Below are 15,739 nucleotides of genomic sequence, written 5' to 3' on the forward strand. Positions count from 1 at the left end.
CCAGGCAGCCTACCAATCAAGGGGAGTCTTGGGGTGCAGTTTAGCTGCTCAAATGCAGCCGCGGCAGCTCCTGCCCCTCATTGTGCTGCCGCATTTCAGCGGATCACACACCCACCCTTCCCTTTAGTTCATCGCTTCGTGCTTGACCTTGCTATAGACCTGCGGTTGGTCACCTTGGTTGCCCAAGGGGCCTGGTAGGAATTTTTATCCAACTGGCAAATTGGCACCAGCCACTTGGTTTTTCGCCTACCTTGTAGCAAATCATCACAGTCCTGGCCTACATTGGCTGGAAGTGGGTTTTTGAATTTCAGACAGGGATATCGCCTAAACCTGTCTTGAGATGCTATAAATTGAACTTGGGACCTTCTGCTACCTAGGTTTGGCTGTTCCTAATTCCAGAAATATTTATATTCCTACTATATCTCATTTCTTTCAGATTAAAGATGGCCCAATCTCGATTGACCAAAACTGAGAGAAAGGCGCTGTTGGATATTTTGGAATGCCAACATCTAAGCCTTCTCTATAAAGCAAGTTTGCATACCTACTATGCCAATGCATTTCATAACAAATGCGACAATCAGGGCCCAACTGTAGTTGTGGGATACAATGCAAGTGGCTATATCTTTGGAGGCTTTACTGAACAGAATTATGCTTCAGCTGGGAGATACCTGTTTGATAACAATGCTTTCCTGTTTAGATTGAAACGGAAAGAGCAGGAGCCCAGCATACTAAAATTCCCAGTCAAGAATGCTGTTGAGGCTGTCCTTGACAATAGAGCATATGGTCCTACATTTGGAGCTAACACACTTGTATTCCTGTCTGAAAGCAAGAATAGTGTTACCACAAATGCTAACACTAACAGTTACACACTCAGTGCAGAAGACCTACATGGAAATGACCAAGTCCTTTTGGAATGTGAAGTATATCGAGTTGAAGGTGAGCTGAAACAATCATTTAAAAGTTATTTCATTTTTTGAAACCTGTTGATTTGCCCTCTTGCTGATATCAAATTTTATTTTCTCCTTAGGGCTGGGTAGCATTTTGGAAAAACCATGGCGGGAGATGACATGGACACCTAAGTAGGTTACTGACTTGATAAACACTCCCACTCCATTTCCCCCCACCCCACACAACATTTAGGCAAGCCAGGGGCATGGTTTCATTTGTTTATTTAAGGCATTTATTTACAACTTAACCCATATAATTTTCAAGTGGTTTCAAAGTTACCCCACTTCAAGAGCACATTACAGCTAGGCTAAAGCACTTAACCAGTGAGGGCCAAGTGAGGGGTGTGGCTTGTGGAGTGTTCTGAGGGGTAAGATGGAGGACCACATTTGGCCTCTGTGCCTGAGTTTCCCAACCCCTGCTTCTAACAGGTGTCACTTTCTTATCTTTTCATCCCTTGGCGAGTCATCCTTTCAGGTACACGGTCTAAACCACTGAGCCTCTTGAGCTTGCTGATCATAAGGTCAGCAGTTGGAATCCGTGCGATGAGGTGATCTCCTGTTGCTTTGTCCCAGCTCCTGCCAACCTAGCAGTTTGAAAACATAGCAGCGTGAGCAGATAAATAGGTACCATTGCAGTGGGAAGGTAACTGGTGTTTCTGTGCACTCTGGCACTCGTCATGGTATCCTGTGCACCACAAACTGGCCACGTGACCTAGAAAAAACCTCTGCAGACAGATGCTGGTTCTCTTGGCCTGAAAGCGGAGATGAGTGCTGCTCCCCATAGTCGAATTCAACTGGACTTAACCATCCAGGGGTCCTTTACCTTTACCTTACCATCTCAGGATGACCTCCAGTTGTGGTTTTAGAACACCCCCTCTGCAGTCTAAAAGAAGAGTTATAGGGCAGCCTTATAGTCAGTGTAGAAGGAAATCCTGGTCCATTCATTGCGGATATAGAACAGCATCCTTAATCCTTGAACATCGTTTATTTTAACGGTATCACTATGCTGCTGGGGTCTGACAGGCCCCTTTCAAAAGTCTGTGCTAGAAATAAAATTAATGATTTATTTCAAAATGACTCCATTTTGACATCAAAATAGAATTTATTGATATTGCAAAACCACGACCCAATATGAAATGCATTGGCGGTGCACTGGAGTCTACCGTGCTAACCTAAATTCATCTGTGGGCTATCAGGGAGCACTGGGGAATAAACAGAAGTGTGTACCATGCTATTTGAGGCTACAGCTTTACCTGTCATGACCCTGGCCTCAGATAATGTCAGATGATGGGAAGGTGGGTGCAACTTGGACCTAGTGGCCTGGCAGGTCAAATGGAGAAGGCTGCTAGACCCAGTGAGGCTCACAAGCTGCAGCTCCCACCACTGGAGATTACCGTAGTTTAAAAGCTGATCACTTCATGAAGGGATGTAATAATAATAATAATAATAATAATAATAATAATAATTTTTTATTTATACCCCGCCCTCCCCAGCCAAGGCCGGGCTCAGAGCAGCTTACAAGCAATAATAAAAACAAGTTGAATGATTACAACTTAAAAACAAAATTAAAATACAACATTAAAATATTGAAACATTAAAATATTAAAATGTAGCCTCATCGCAGGAAGAGAAGGAAAAGAAAAAAGAAAGAGAGGGAGGGAATCAAATTGGCTCCAAGCCAAAGGCCAGCCTGTCTTACAGGCCCTGCAGAAAGAAATCAGATCTGCAGGGCCCTGGTCTCATGAGGAAGAGTGTTCCACCAGGCTGGAGCCAGAGTTGAAAAGGCCCTGGCTCTGGTTGAAGCCAATCTAACTTCTTTAGGGCCCAGGACTTCTAGGGTGTTGCTATTTATGGACCGTGAGGCTCTCTGTGGGGCATACCGGGAGAGGTGGTCCCGTAGGTACGAGGGTCCTAGGCCATGAAGGGCTTTAACAGTCAAAACCTTTTTTAAAAAATAAAAAAATAAAGGTAAAAACCAGCACCTTAAATCTGACCCTGTACGCTACCGGGAGCCAGTGCAGCTTGAAAAGCACTGGGTGAGAGGAACCTCACTGCAGCATTCTGCACCCGCTGGAGTTTCTGGGACAGCTTCAAGGGCAGCCCTGCATAGAACGAATTATAGTAGTCAAGCCTGGAGATGACCGTCGCATGGATCACTGTGGCCAGGTCGGGGCGGGAAAGGTGAGAAAGATGTAGAAAGATGTCTGCATTTTCTTATTTTAGGAGAATCAGGCAGGGAAGGAAGAAAGATATTGTATGGGGCATTAGGCTTAAAATGGTAGTAAACAGCAGAAATAAGTCTCCAAAGAGAAATTCTTTTGGAGGTGGTATTTAAGCAATTTCTCAACAGCTGTGTCTGAAATGTGGCCAGTTTAGGTCACTAAACATGTAGGTACTCTATGCTAAATTTCAGAAATTTCATTATCTTCATTTGATTCACAATTAAAACCCTCAGGCTTCAACATAATAGAGTGTTGCTTTGCTTATCAACTTTAACACTGTACAATCCAGAATATATGTAGATATGATTAAGCTAATATGGCTAATAGACAGATTTATTTTGCTACCTTGGCAGGAAAAGGGAAGCACTGATGAAAGAAATAAGAACTTACAAACCTTGCTTGGGTGCTGTGCCCCAGTGTCGGGTTCTGCTCGTTGGGCCAGTTGGAGCAGGGAAGTCCAGTTTCTTCAACTCTGTGAATTCAACTTTCCGAGGCTACGTGTCAAGTCAAGCTGCAGCAGGATCAGATTCCACAAGTCTGACAAAGCAGGTAGCTCCGCACTGCTAAAGCAAAAGTTAAAATGCATTCACTATTTTTCAATCAATATTTCAAATGCATGTATTGTTTCAAAATATATTTTTTATCCTAGCTATAACGAATGTACATTTTGAAAAGAGAGTTCATGCCTCACAAGCCTTTTAAATCTGCAGACCTGTAGATAAGGCTTATCGAGTGGAAATAACTGCATTTTTGCAATTGTGGCTGCATTTTGAAACAAACCATTTGTCATTAGAGGTAACTGCTGAGACCACCATTGACTCGTGATGTGACTAGAAACCCATACTTACCGTAACTCGCCTTTCTAACCTGTTTATTGTGTAACAGAACTTCTGTGGTTTTATACAGAGCCACAAAAATTACAGTAGATATTATACTAGTAGGTGAAATACAGTAGATAGTATATATACTAGTAGGTGAACTTTGTCATTTACATATGTAAAAGAGAAAGGAAAGCAGATAGGAATAGATTTCAATATGGTGTTATTTGCATTTTTTTAAAAATAGTATAGGACTTACCATCTTAAAAGCGGAAGCGATAGAACCCCACTCCCAATCATTTTCTGTGATACCATGGGACTTGAAGCTCAACACAGTGCTGGTTTGGACATTGAGGACGTGCGCAGCATATTGGAGGGCCATATTCCTGATCGGTACTCGGTAAGATGCATCCTCTATTGTTCATTTTAGATGGAGAGATTATCATTTAGGAACCTCTGCTTTTCATTTCTAATTTACTTATATAATGCAAACATTAAAGTTCCTGTGGTCCACCATTATCACCCCAGCAAGCACATGGTAGTTTCAGCCCATGCCATCAAAACTCATCTTCTTCAGAGTAAAAAAAAATATTGAAACCATTTGGGAAATAGCTCACAGATCAGCTTATTGTGCTGAGCAGCCTGAACATGGTTGGGTTTTTAGTTTCCACCTGCAATTGATTGGATGTGTAAGTTAGACCTCTCTCTTTGGGAAAACCCAAATAGCCATTTGCTCTCTTTGACCACCAAAGAGCAGTCTCCCTCCCCAAGGTGGGAGAGCGGTACGGGGAATCAGTGGAAGAAGTGGAAATGTGGAAAAGCCCTTGGAGGAGAATTTGGGAAATTGCTTGTTGTAATGGTATCCTCAGTACTAGATTGAGAACACCAGAGTACTAATTCAGGTACTACACCCTCACCACACTGGGTAAAAATGCTTTTCAAAATGGGGCGGCAACTGCCTACATGTCATTTTTGGTGTACTTGTATGTACAAATGGTCACTTTACATATCAAAGATGGCTGCTCCATGAGCACTACATGGGGGCTGTCATCTTTTTGTATGTAGGTTCATCCACTGCTATGTCTCTCACACAACCCTATAAGAATCTGATTCCGTTGCAGCTATCCTATATTTTTTCTTCTATTACCCCTTTCCTTTTCAGTTTAATCCATCCTGTGTTATGAGCCCCAATATGCCAAACTATATCAAGTGCCCCTCTCCAAAAGACCAGATTCATTGTGTTGCATTCATTATCGATGGGTCCAAGGTTGAGATCCTCCCTGAGAAGCTGGAAGAAAAACTGAAAGACATTCGCCGAAAAGCGAACAGCTTTGGTCAGTCTTTTAAATTTATTTTACATTTATGTTTTGATCCACCTCAATACCAATGTTTCATTGCCCGTGCAGGATGATTGCTGAAATGGTCCCACAGCTATGTAGGAAACACTGACCATTGATTGTGAGTTGATGAACTTCCTATCTTGGTTTCCTGAGAAGGATTTAACACTTCTGTTCTAAGTTCACACCTTCTCGAAAGTAAATGATTATAGCTTTTTTATGGAGAAATGAGAAGTAGACCATATTGTTTCACTACTTGAATATGTTGGAAGCAGTTGTGCATACCTGACCGCATGATTTTTCAGATTGTCTCTTCTCCCTATTTGATGTCTGTCAGTGACCCATTGGCCCTTGGAAGGAGACTTCATAAGCCAGGGCTTAGGTCATTGTACAGTGGATGCTCTGGTTGCAAACGTAATCTGTGCGGGAGGCATGTTTGCAACCTGCAGCGCTGTGTCTGTGCATGCACGGGTTGTGATTTGGCACTTCTGCACATGCACAAAGCACGATTTAGCGTTTCTGTCCATGTGCGACCGCTGAAACCCGGAAGTAACCAGTTCCGGTACTTCCAGGTTTCGGCGCATCTGTAACCCGAAAAAATGCAACCTGAAGCGACTGTACTTGCTTTAGCAGACAAGGACTGATTCCTAGAGTTTTAACTATCAGCTTTCAAATATGTCGAGGAATTATTCACAGGAAAGATCAGCTTCACCGATTTTCTCTTAAAGCATGAGACACCCTATCTGTAAATGTCTTCCCCAGAAGAACAGTGCAGTTGCTATCTTATTTCATATTATAAAAAATGGCTTCAAATAGTACTTCGCTCATTGCTAAAAAAACAATAATAATTGTGGTGGCTATTCCCAATTCAAAATGAAAAAAGAAAACATATTGTACTCCTTTTTTATAAGCCAATCTTCTTACAGGTGTCCCACAGCTTGTTATTCTGACTAAAGTGGATCAGATTTGTCCTATTGTTGAGGAAGATACGTCATACGTATACAAAAGCATGGCTGTTCAGAAGCAGGTAAACTGTTAAATTAAAAGGTATCTTTAAAGCTTGTCAGGCTTTTCTTTAATATTTTAATCTTTTGTTACTTTTTCTTTCCTTATTTTGTTTTGCTCTTGCGTCTCCAGTTTTTTATGTTATCTACTCTGGGCTAATGAGAATATACACTTGAAGGTAATGGCTGGCTGATAAATGTCCCTGCACTCTGCTACACAGATGTAAATAAAACATTTTAAAAGGTTTGCGAAATGCAGTATACCAAAGTGACACTAGCTGGCGACAGTGCGGTGTATTTCTCAAAACATTTTTTTAAAAAAGCATTTTCACAGTGTTTTTAAATATGTGTGTAGATTCCTTCCCTGTGTGAGAGGCAGGAAAGGGAAGGGGTCCCTGGCTGAGAGGCTGGGAAGGTCCATCCCTTTCTGTGTGAGACAAGGTTTAAGAGCTACCTTTGAGGGACGACTTTGAATTTTTCTCTCACTTTCACTTTCTGTTTCTGTTTAGATTAGTTTCTTTTTTATTGCATTGTATTATGAGAAAGTGTCATAACATCTTTGCGCTCTAGATGTGCAAAGCAGGGCTGTTGAGGTTTGTAATTTGGAGAACGTGTGGCCTGAGGAAAATCCTGAGGGTCAGAGTGAGGCTCACCCTGGTCTAGGGCATTAAAGGTCATAGGGCAACACTTTTAAGTTGGACCTGGAAATGGACTGGACCTTCTTTCTTGTAAGCGGCCCTGAAATTTTTTTTGTTTGGGGTCAGTGTACAGATACGGGGCATAAAAATGCAATTAATTAATATGGCCAGCAGTGGCCTTGTGTCAGCTGGTGGAATCAAAGGGGCATAAAAATTGTGTTCCCTTGGTAACAAATCACATTTTAATTCCTTTACAGATGCGGCTAATAGAAGCAAAACTTGGCATCCCTCTGTCTCATATAGTTCCTGTTAAAAATTATTCCTCAGAGCTGGAACTGAGGAAAGATGTTGATATCCTGATACTTATGGCAGTGAGGCAGATGCTTCGTTTAGCTGAAGACTACTTTGACAACTTTGATGATGAACCTTCGGTCAATCGTTCCACAAAGGATTGTTACGCTGAGCCTTAATATATAGGACTGAATTGCTGCCTTCATGTGCATTTACATCTGCTACTTAAAGGAACTTGTTTGGGGTACATGTTCCAGGGAATCCACCATAGTAAACATGTAAAGTTATAAAGACCTGCGCAACTTGGGACTTAGATATCTTTCCCCATATCAGCCAGCTCAAGTTCTCAGACTGGCCGAGGGTGCCACAGTAAGAATTTTGCCAATGCATCAGAAGGCATGCATTTCCTCTATAACTGGGGTGAGGCGGTATTTCCTGAACAATAATTTACCCTGCCGAAATACCTGGTGTTAGTCAAATGTAAGATAATTTGATCCTAACTTACTTAGGAGGAAAACATATACTTGAAATCTGAACAAAAAATATTTCTGCAAACGTTATTTTTGTGTGTGTGATTTTTTTCCTGTTATTAAATGTTCATTACAATTAGAGGTGAAGTCTGTTATTAGTATTTGTCTTGCTTCAGGGTCTTGTTTTTAAATGCTGATCAAGTTTGCCCTCTAGTGGAGATCAATACAGACAATTTAAGAAAGATAAGGTGCTCTTCTGAATCATATTGAATTTAGTGGCTTGATGCTGAAATAATGAGATGGCCTTGTGGAAAAGAGGGGATTTCCTACAGCCCTTTGCTATGTGTAGCCTTCAGCTCCTGAGAGTTTATCCTGTGCCCTGTACCTTACTGCAGGAAGTGTTTTTATTCTTTATTCCTAGTGAGAACACCATTCCAGCTGTGACTTTGTGACTTAGTATGTGGGTGGTGCTGTGGTCTAAACCACTGAACCTCTTGGGCTTATTGATAGGAAGATCGGCGGTTTGAATCTGCGCAACGAGCTCCCATTGCTCTGCCCTAGCTCCTGCCAACCTAGCATTGCGAAAGCACACCAGTGCAAGTAGATAAATAGGTGAAAGAAAGGTAAATGGGGTTTCTGTGCAGCGGCGTAGCGTGGGTTATCAGCACCCAGGGCAAGGCAAGTAATTTGCGCCCCCTAACCCGGGGCAAGGCAAGTAATTTGCGCCCCCTAACCCGGGGCAAGGCAAGTACAGTAATTTACTCTCCCAAGCAGCAGCAGCGAGGCTTCTCTTTCCCCCGCGCTCTCCCAGAGCTGCCTCTTTTCTTTCCTTTTTTCCCTTTCTCCAAGGCTTTTCGCTTTCTCTCCTTAATTGATTCCCCCTCCACACCGCGGCGTTTCCTGGCTGCTTCCCCCCCCTTCCCCTCTCTCTCCTCCTCGCTCTGCTTGCCTTGCCCTGCCCTGCCTGAGGGCGCCATGAGGAGACTCCGCTCTCCTTTTTGACCAGGCAAGGTGGAAAAAAGGGGGGAAAGTCTCTTCCCGCCCCCTCGCCAGACTCCCTGCTCGGCTTGGCTCACTACCCAGGCGGCCAGTGGAGAGAGAGTCGCAATTACCATAAAGTTCCTCTCCCTCCGCTTTGCCAAGCTGTCAAAGCCCGGCAGCAGCGGCAACGGCAGCAGCAGGCGCAGCCAGACCCCCGCCAGCCAGCCAGCCATCCCGCCCGCCCGCCCGCCCGGCTTCCTCTCCTTTTTTTGCCCGCGGCAGAAGGCTTTGCTCTCCCCCTTCTGCGACCTCCTCGCCAAGCCGAGCGAGCGCGGGCTCCCTAACCCGTGGATTTTAGTAGGGGCAGAGAGCTGCTAGTGCGAGTGCGCCCCCCGCCCAAGTTGCGCCCGGTGCGGCCGGCACCCCTGGCACCCCCCACGCTACGCCACTGTTTCTGTGCACTCTGGTTTTTGTCATAGTGCTCCCATTCCATTAGAAGTGGTTTAGTCATGCTGGCCACATGACCCAGAAAGCTGTCTCTGGACAAACGCCGGCTCCCTTGGCCTGAAAACAAGATGAGTGTCACAACCCCATAGACTTAACCATCCAGGGATCTTCTTTGTCCACAAATGTCTCTCTACCATGAGTGTCCACTTGTTAGGGCTTTAGTCCTGTTTTAAATGTACAAGCAGGACATGAAAGCAAAAGCTTCTCCCCACTGCTACTCCCCAGGAATTGTTGTTCAGGAGCAATTACACTGTCTCTAAACGTGGATGCTTTATATAGCCACAAGTCTAACAGCTATAGATAGACTTGTGCACAGTAAAAAGAGGGGTTCAGACAATGTAAGTTTTGTTACAGGTTCTGCTCCATAAACCCTACATTTGCTGTGGATAAAATGAGTAATGATTGCAGTAATGGATAGAAACATGATTCTGAACAACAAATGCTACCCCCCACCAACAGCTCCTCAGGTTCTGATTTGTCCTTGAAAGAGATAGTCATAATAGCCTCTAGTACTATTTCTTCACAAGGGAGTTTGCCAGAAATCCTGCCTGGAACATCTTACCTCTTTGGGAAATGAGATCCTTGAACAAAAAACGCTTTTTGAAATGTATAGAAAATTCTAAACCTGCTTGCTTTTAATGTGGGAATCACAAATGCTTCGGATAGGTTTCAAGAAAATTGTGCCCTTAACCCTGCTAGGAATGGTAGTATTCTAGTAATATTAGTAATTCTAGTAATTCTATTACTATTATTAATATTAATATTAATAGTAATATTAGTAATTCTAGTAATATTTCTAGTTATCCTATAACCAAAACAAGATGGGCCTAGAGAGTGCCTGCTTACTTACAGACATAATGGGAAATTGGTGCTTGCAAATCTTCAGCATTTATAATGCCATGCTTCTGAATTGAAAAGAGATGGGTGGGAATATGTGTTACATCCCCTCAAATACTTTCAAACCTGGAAATCAACCAGCAAAACAGAACACTGAGCCACTCTATAATAACCTAACAGAACCACTAGATGGCAGAAAGGGGTCATAATTTAGCATTTTTTAAAACTGCAGAGAAATACTTTAGAGTTGTAGTGCCTAACTTCTGCTGTAGCCCCAGTCTTCTATTTTATGTAAGGGTGTTTGGGAAAATAATGGAAAGAAGCTTGCTTGCTCCATAATTCAGAGATTCTGAGACATCCTAGTCAATTTCTTTGTTTTCACAGTTGCATTCTAGATCTACCATATTAGCTCAAATATAAACTGCACCTGAATATAAGCCACACCTTTAAAATTCAAGGGGAAATAAGAAAAAAAGACAATACCTAAATATAAGCCGCTTCCTTAAAATTCCGCAGGCACTCACACCCGTTCCATTTTACCGTATGTCTGTTTCAGCAGCAATATCGTAAAAGCTAAGTTTTGTAAGGTCGTGAATTTAAGCCGCACTTTAACTTTTCATGGTCGGAATTTGGAAAAAAGGTGAGGAAAAAAGGTCAGGCCAATATGGTACCAAACGCCCTCTGGGGTAAAGCAGCTCTTCTGCTTTATACAGCAGCTTAACAGGAGTTAACAGGCACATCCTTGGTTTTAAATGATCTTTTTTTCTTACTTCTTTTAGAAATGGGATGCAAACTCTCCAACAGAACTATGGATGAGCTGTGCATATACCCATACACTATTTTATTAGGCTGAAATTCTAGTTCAGGATTTAATAATAAAAACTCACAAGGGGGGTTATATAAAGAATCTACAGGTATGCCTACAAATGTGTTTATTTTTGTACTCGTGAAGGAAAGTGCTGTGTTTCATCCATTATTCCTTCGTTCCCTCTTATGGCAAATTTGGAAGCACAACAGGGCGATCCAACACTAAAGTTCTACATGCTCAGGTGAGTTCCTAGATTTGCAGGTGTATGTAAGTTTGTAAATTAAAAGTAAAAGCAATTAAAAAAAAATCCAAACCACACAGTGAACTTGCAGGAGCCACAGAATACTGAAGGTAAAGAGAGAGAAGAAAATACCTGAGTAAATAACTTCTTTGTCTGGGTAAACATTGGCCTGGTTAGCAAAACAAAGTACAGCAAACTCGAGAGAGTCCCAGTTCAGAGTTTTGGCTCCGCTCAGCATAACATGGCAGTAAATTGTACCAGGGAGAAACGGTTTGGCTGTGATCCCCGTTCTAGGAGGCTGCACATTCATGCAATCTTGCTTAGCCATGGTTTAGCTCACTGCATTGTACGAACGAACCAACTGAATAGCAAAGATGGCAATTCCAGCCATTGATGCTACCTTTCCTTTGCTGCTTTTTTTGTATGGTGGCACTGCTATAATCCTGATTTCTTTGCCACTTTCTGTGGTAGCAAACATTCCCATGCCTTTCCTCCACACTCCCAATTATTAACCGTGGGTAGGGGTAAGTACAAGTCCCCCCCTTTCTTTGATACATGGAAGAAAAAGAGACTTTTCCCCCCACCACCCGTTACTTTCGTGTCAGGCAGTTGTGGGGCAGAAGAAAAGAGAACAGATGTCCTTTTTTGTTTCAGGCATCGGGGGAAAAAGTTTTTTGTTCTTTCTCCAGCTTCTTCCTAGAATATTTTGTGGCGATGGAGAGTGAAGAGGAAGGAATAGTTCCCTTTCCCTTTCTGCTATGGGAAAGAAAGAATCTTCCCTTTCTTGCTATCTTGCTAAGGTGGTGATCAAGGTGAAGGGGGAAAGAATACCCCCCCTTTCTTTCATATATCAGAAAGGGAAAGGGGGCATTTTCTTCTCCTGTGCTTATATCTCTCCTATATTGTCTTCTGGAAAGTGGGAAGGGAAGAAGCAACCATGGGAGCTTGGGGCAGTGGCGAAGTGGTTTGTGGGGTCCCCCGCAAAGCATTTCTATACAAGATCATCCTTCATCCAGTCTACGCCTGCTCCTAAGACTAATGTGAGTAGACTTTCTAGCCTAGGGCAAGAGTCCCATTGATGTATTTTCACAGAAACAACTATTATCAATATGGCCCAGCTGGAGTGCTGCAGTACTGATCCTGCTAACCATCACATCCAAAATAGCTTGTGAAAGGGAAAGAGATTGTGTGGTGGGGCCTACATTTGTTATTCAGCTTCCCCTTGCTATGAAATCAAAATAAAACCAACAATACAATATGCACAATATGTACCTCACAGTAACACTACAAAATCAGCATTTTATATGTACGTACTGTATGTACTGAAGACTGTGGAATATACATTTGAATTCCCCCCACACCCAGTTTAGACATAACTTTTTCAAACAGATCAAGAATAATTTACAGTGACTTTTTAGTCTGAACACCTGCTATGTGCCTCAATGGAACCGATGCCTGTGTGTGGTATATTTGGGGAAAGGAGCACCTGTGTATTGACACTTCTAACATTAATATGTTTTTTAAGTTTTTGGGGAAGATGGATTTTCATCTGAGTTTATTCTTTTCTTCACCCAGTTCAAGGCACATTACTAGATTTCATTATGTTTGGATTTCACAGCCAGGAGCATCGGTGGGTCTCTCTTCTGTCTTTTGATAGATGCTCAGCCATCTCAGTATGGGGGCACTAATGAACGCAAATTGTCGTCCGCAGAATAGCCAATGCGCGCACACACAAAAATGAAAGAGGCTCTTTAAAAATGGAAATAATATGAAACTTGCCTAACCTCTGTCCTGAATGGAATAGAAGAAATAAAAGCCGGTCCCTCCACCTTTCACAAAAGCACCCCCCCCCATCCTTCACTCCCAGAGTTTTTGAAGCTGCTTTTGGAACAGAACTTTGCTTGACTATGAATGAATGGCTGCCACTCTCTGTGCTACCAAAGGTAAAACCAAACAGCTGCTGCATCACTTCCCTTTCTTCCCAGCATGCTCGCTTCACCTCTCTTTCGGCGCCGGTTGGCGGCTGCTGAGATCTCCAGGTTGCATTCATTCCTAGAGTACCAGCCTGGCCTTTGAATGAACCATCTCACTGGATAGCGTTTCCCATTCGAGGTGGCAGGAGGGGAAGCAAAGAGTCAAACTCATGGCAGTCAAAGCCACAAGAAGGAGACGAGACAAGGATGCTGTTTTCACTGCTGCATTTCAGCAGCATTTGTATTGTGATGTCAAGGGTGGGGTGCATGTCACACTTCCTATTTAAATGACTACAGGACATATAAGTTGAGTCTTGTCTTCCTTCCAATCTGGTAGGATTCTGCTCGAGGCAATTTTAGAGCAGATGTAAAACAGAACAAAAATTCCACTTCAGGAGGGTGGTGGGAGAGATTTTGGGGAGATGAGAAGATTCAAAGCCACTTTCAAAGGCTTGCTCTGAATATACTCCAGTAGGCTAGTTGAACATTATAGTTAACAGTTCCCTATTAAGTTGGAAAAAAAGCAGTTTATTTTTAAAGCATTTGCTATAGTGAGATGTTTTTTTGTTTGCACATTACAGTAACCGCATATGGCCTGAGAACTACATACAGAGCATGCCTGAAGGACAATTGTATACTATAAGTTCAACATGTCCTGGTGTGACTTGGGTGTTCTGAGAAGAATGGAAATGATCAGGGGAAGCTACAGTGATTAAAATGGTATTTTACTTCATACTTCTCATCATATATGTCAAATGAGAGAGAAGGAACAAGAAGCTCAATATCATTCCTGCTCGCTCTATATTACCACATTGTAATCCATTCTAAGACTGTATCCCCCCACAGTTTGAGGGATAGAAAATGTGCAATGAGAATTAATGGGAAAAGCAAGGAGATGGAAGGTAAATATCTATGATGTCTGATAGGGCCATAAATATTTGTAATTTCCCATGATCACGCTTAACATACACCAATGCTCATGCTTATGCACGCACACACAACATTATTTGAACATCTGATTTAAAGAAAATAAATTCTGGAGTCAATTTTAAATGCACAAAAGTTTACATGTAGAATGAAGAAGAAGAAGAAGAAGAAGAAGAAGAAGAAGAAGAAGAAGAAGAAGAAGAAGAGTGAGATAATGGTCAAGGCATTGTTGTAAACCTGGGAGAAAGACTGATTTTTTGGTATGGCATCTTGCAAATACATAAACAACTTGGTCCCCTAAATAGAAAGGATTGTCCTGTTTGCCCTGCTGTGTATTTATTATTCACTATTTGATAGAAGTTTTTTTTAAAAGAAAGAAAGAAAGAAAAAAGTTTGAATATATCAGTTCTACAAGTGCATCTCACAAAACAGGGCAGCAGAGCAGTTCTTCAGTCTTTTTTAAACTGGAGAAATTAGCCTCACATTTCCCCCTCGGATTAATGTTTGTTTTATGTTTTTGCATTTTAGGATCAAAAAACTCAGTCCCCAATCCTTGCCCCCAAATTCACATTCTTTGTTCAGGATGCATCTATTTCCTTGCAATTATTTGTCCCCATCCACAAAGACCTTCCCTGGGGTTTCCAGCCCACCTTTGTCCATCTTTACGATTCCTCTGCCTGCTGGGCTAATTTTTCATGGAAATGGTAATTTAAATTAGTACTGTAGGTAGACAAAAGCTTTCCTTTAATGAATACATTAGAGCAGAAGAGTTCCTCTAAAAGCTGCAAGCACAGATTTTCCTTGTTTACCAAAATTATGAAAAAAAGGAAAGAACTGCTCACTGTGACTTTATGGTATGGAAAATATGATTTTTGTAAATGCAAGTGGGAGTTAAAAGGAAATCTAATGGCGTTAAGCTTTCATCACCCACTTAATGTAATGTTGGGCTGGCATAGAAATATAACATACAAATATTTTAAATTATATATAGCAGGGATTTCTGTAAAGTGCCCATGGCACATTTCTAAGTTTAATGCTCTCAACAGAAGCAAACAAGGGAAAATGTTCTGGCTGGAATTGATAAAATGTGCCATTGGCAGGTAATAAATAAGAACGAATGTCTTATAAATGAAAAAGACCAGTTAGTGACACAGTGTCTGGTTCAGGCATAATGCTGAACCATTATTTAATGTTATGTGTGCAGGCTAGCTTACCCTCTCTCCTCCTCCATTATGGCCATTAGGAGATCCAGCTAACCAAAGTTTGATATGTCATCTGAACTCGGAACTGTGGTTAGTTTTGGTTATGGTTTATATGAATCATAGAACTGTAGAATTGAAAGGGACTCCAAAGGTCATCTGGCCAAAATCCCTGCAATGCAGGAATGAGCAAAACAGAGTCCTACATTGCATTTTGAGGTCAGTCTATTGGTAAAAGCTAAAACTAACTACAGTTTATCCAGGTTTGGACACAACAAGCTGTGGTTAGCTAAGAACAGAAGGGACTGCTTTTGATCAGTAGTGGCGCGCACCCTGTGGGATGCCCTTCCATCAGATGCCAAGGAAATAAACAACTATCTGACTTTTAGAAGACATCTGAAGGCAGCCCTGTTTAGGGAAGTTTTTAATGTCTGATGTGATAATAATAATAATAATAATAATAATAATAATAATAATAATAATAATAATTTATTATTTATACCCCGCCCATCTGGCTGGGTTACCCCAGCTACTCTGGG

The 15,739-nt window shown here is 42.0% G+C and overlaps 1 protein-coding gene across 1 annotated transcript; it reads left to right on the top strand.

Annotated features, from left to right (window-relative positions):
- The first annotated feature begins 436 nt into the window (after positions 1 to 436).
- Positions 437 to 7,817, top strand: LOC307218760 (interferon-induced protein 44-like). The gene is made up of 7 exons (XM_079981570.1): positions 437 to 936; positions 1,028 to 1,079; positions 3,523 to 3,718; positions 4,235 to 4,387; positions 5,150 to 5,321; positions 6,251 to 6,351; positions 7,224 to 7,817. The coding sequence occupies exons 1-7, from the start codon at positions 444 to 446 to the stop codon at positions 7,434 to 7,436; spliced, it is 1,380 nt and encodes a 459-aa protein (XP_079837696.1). The 5' UTR covers positions 437 to 443; the 3' UTR covers positions 7,437 to 7,817.
- Positions 7,818 to 15,739: the final 7,922 nt, after the last annotated feature.

The sequence above is a fragment of the Podarcis cretensis genome, assembly GCF_951804945.1.
Source record: "Podarcis cretensis genome assembly, chromosome: 6".
Taxonomy (NCBI): Eukaryota; Metazoa; Chordata; class Lepidosauria; order Squamata; family Lacertidae; genus Podarcis; species Podarcis cretensis.

Bases quoted from the DNA above. Each gene is read 5' to 3' on its own strand.
- LOC307218760 (XM_079981570.1), top strand. From the start codon at position 444: ATGGCCCAATCTCGATTGACCAAAACTGAGAGAAAGGCGCTGTTGGAT. The intron at 1,080-3,522 runs GTAGGTTACTGA...CTACCTTGGCAG, and splicing joins GAGATGACATGGACACCTAA to GAAAAGGGAAGCACTGATGA. The intron at 3,719-4,234 runs GTAGCTCCGCAC...TTTTAAAAATAG, and splicing joins CCACAAGTCTGACAAAGCAG to TATAGGACTTACCATCTTAA.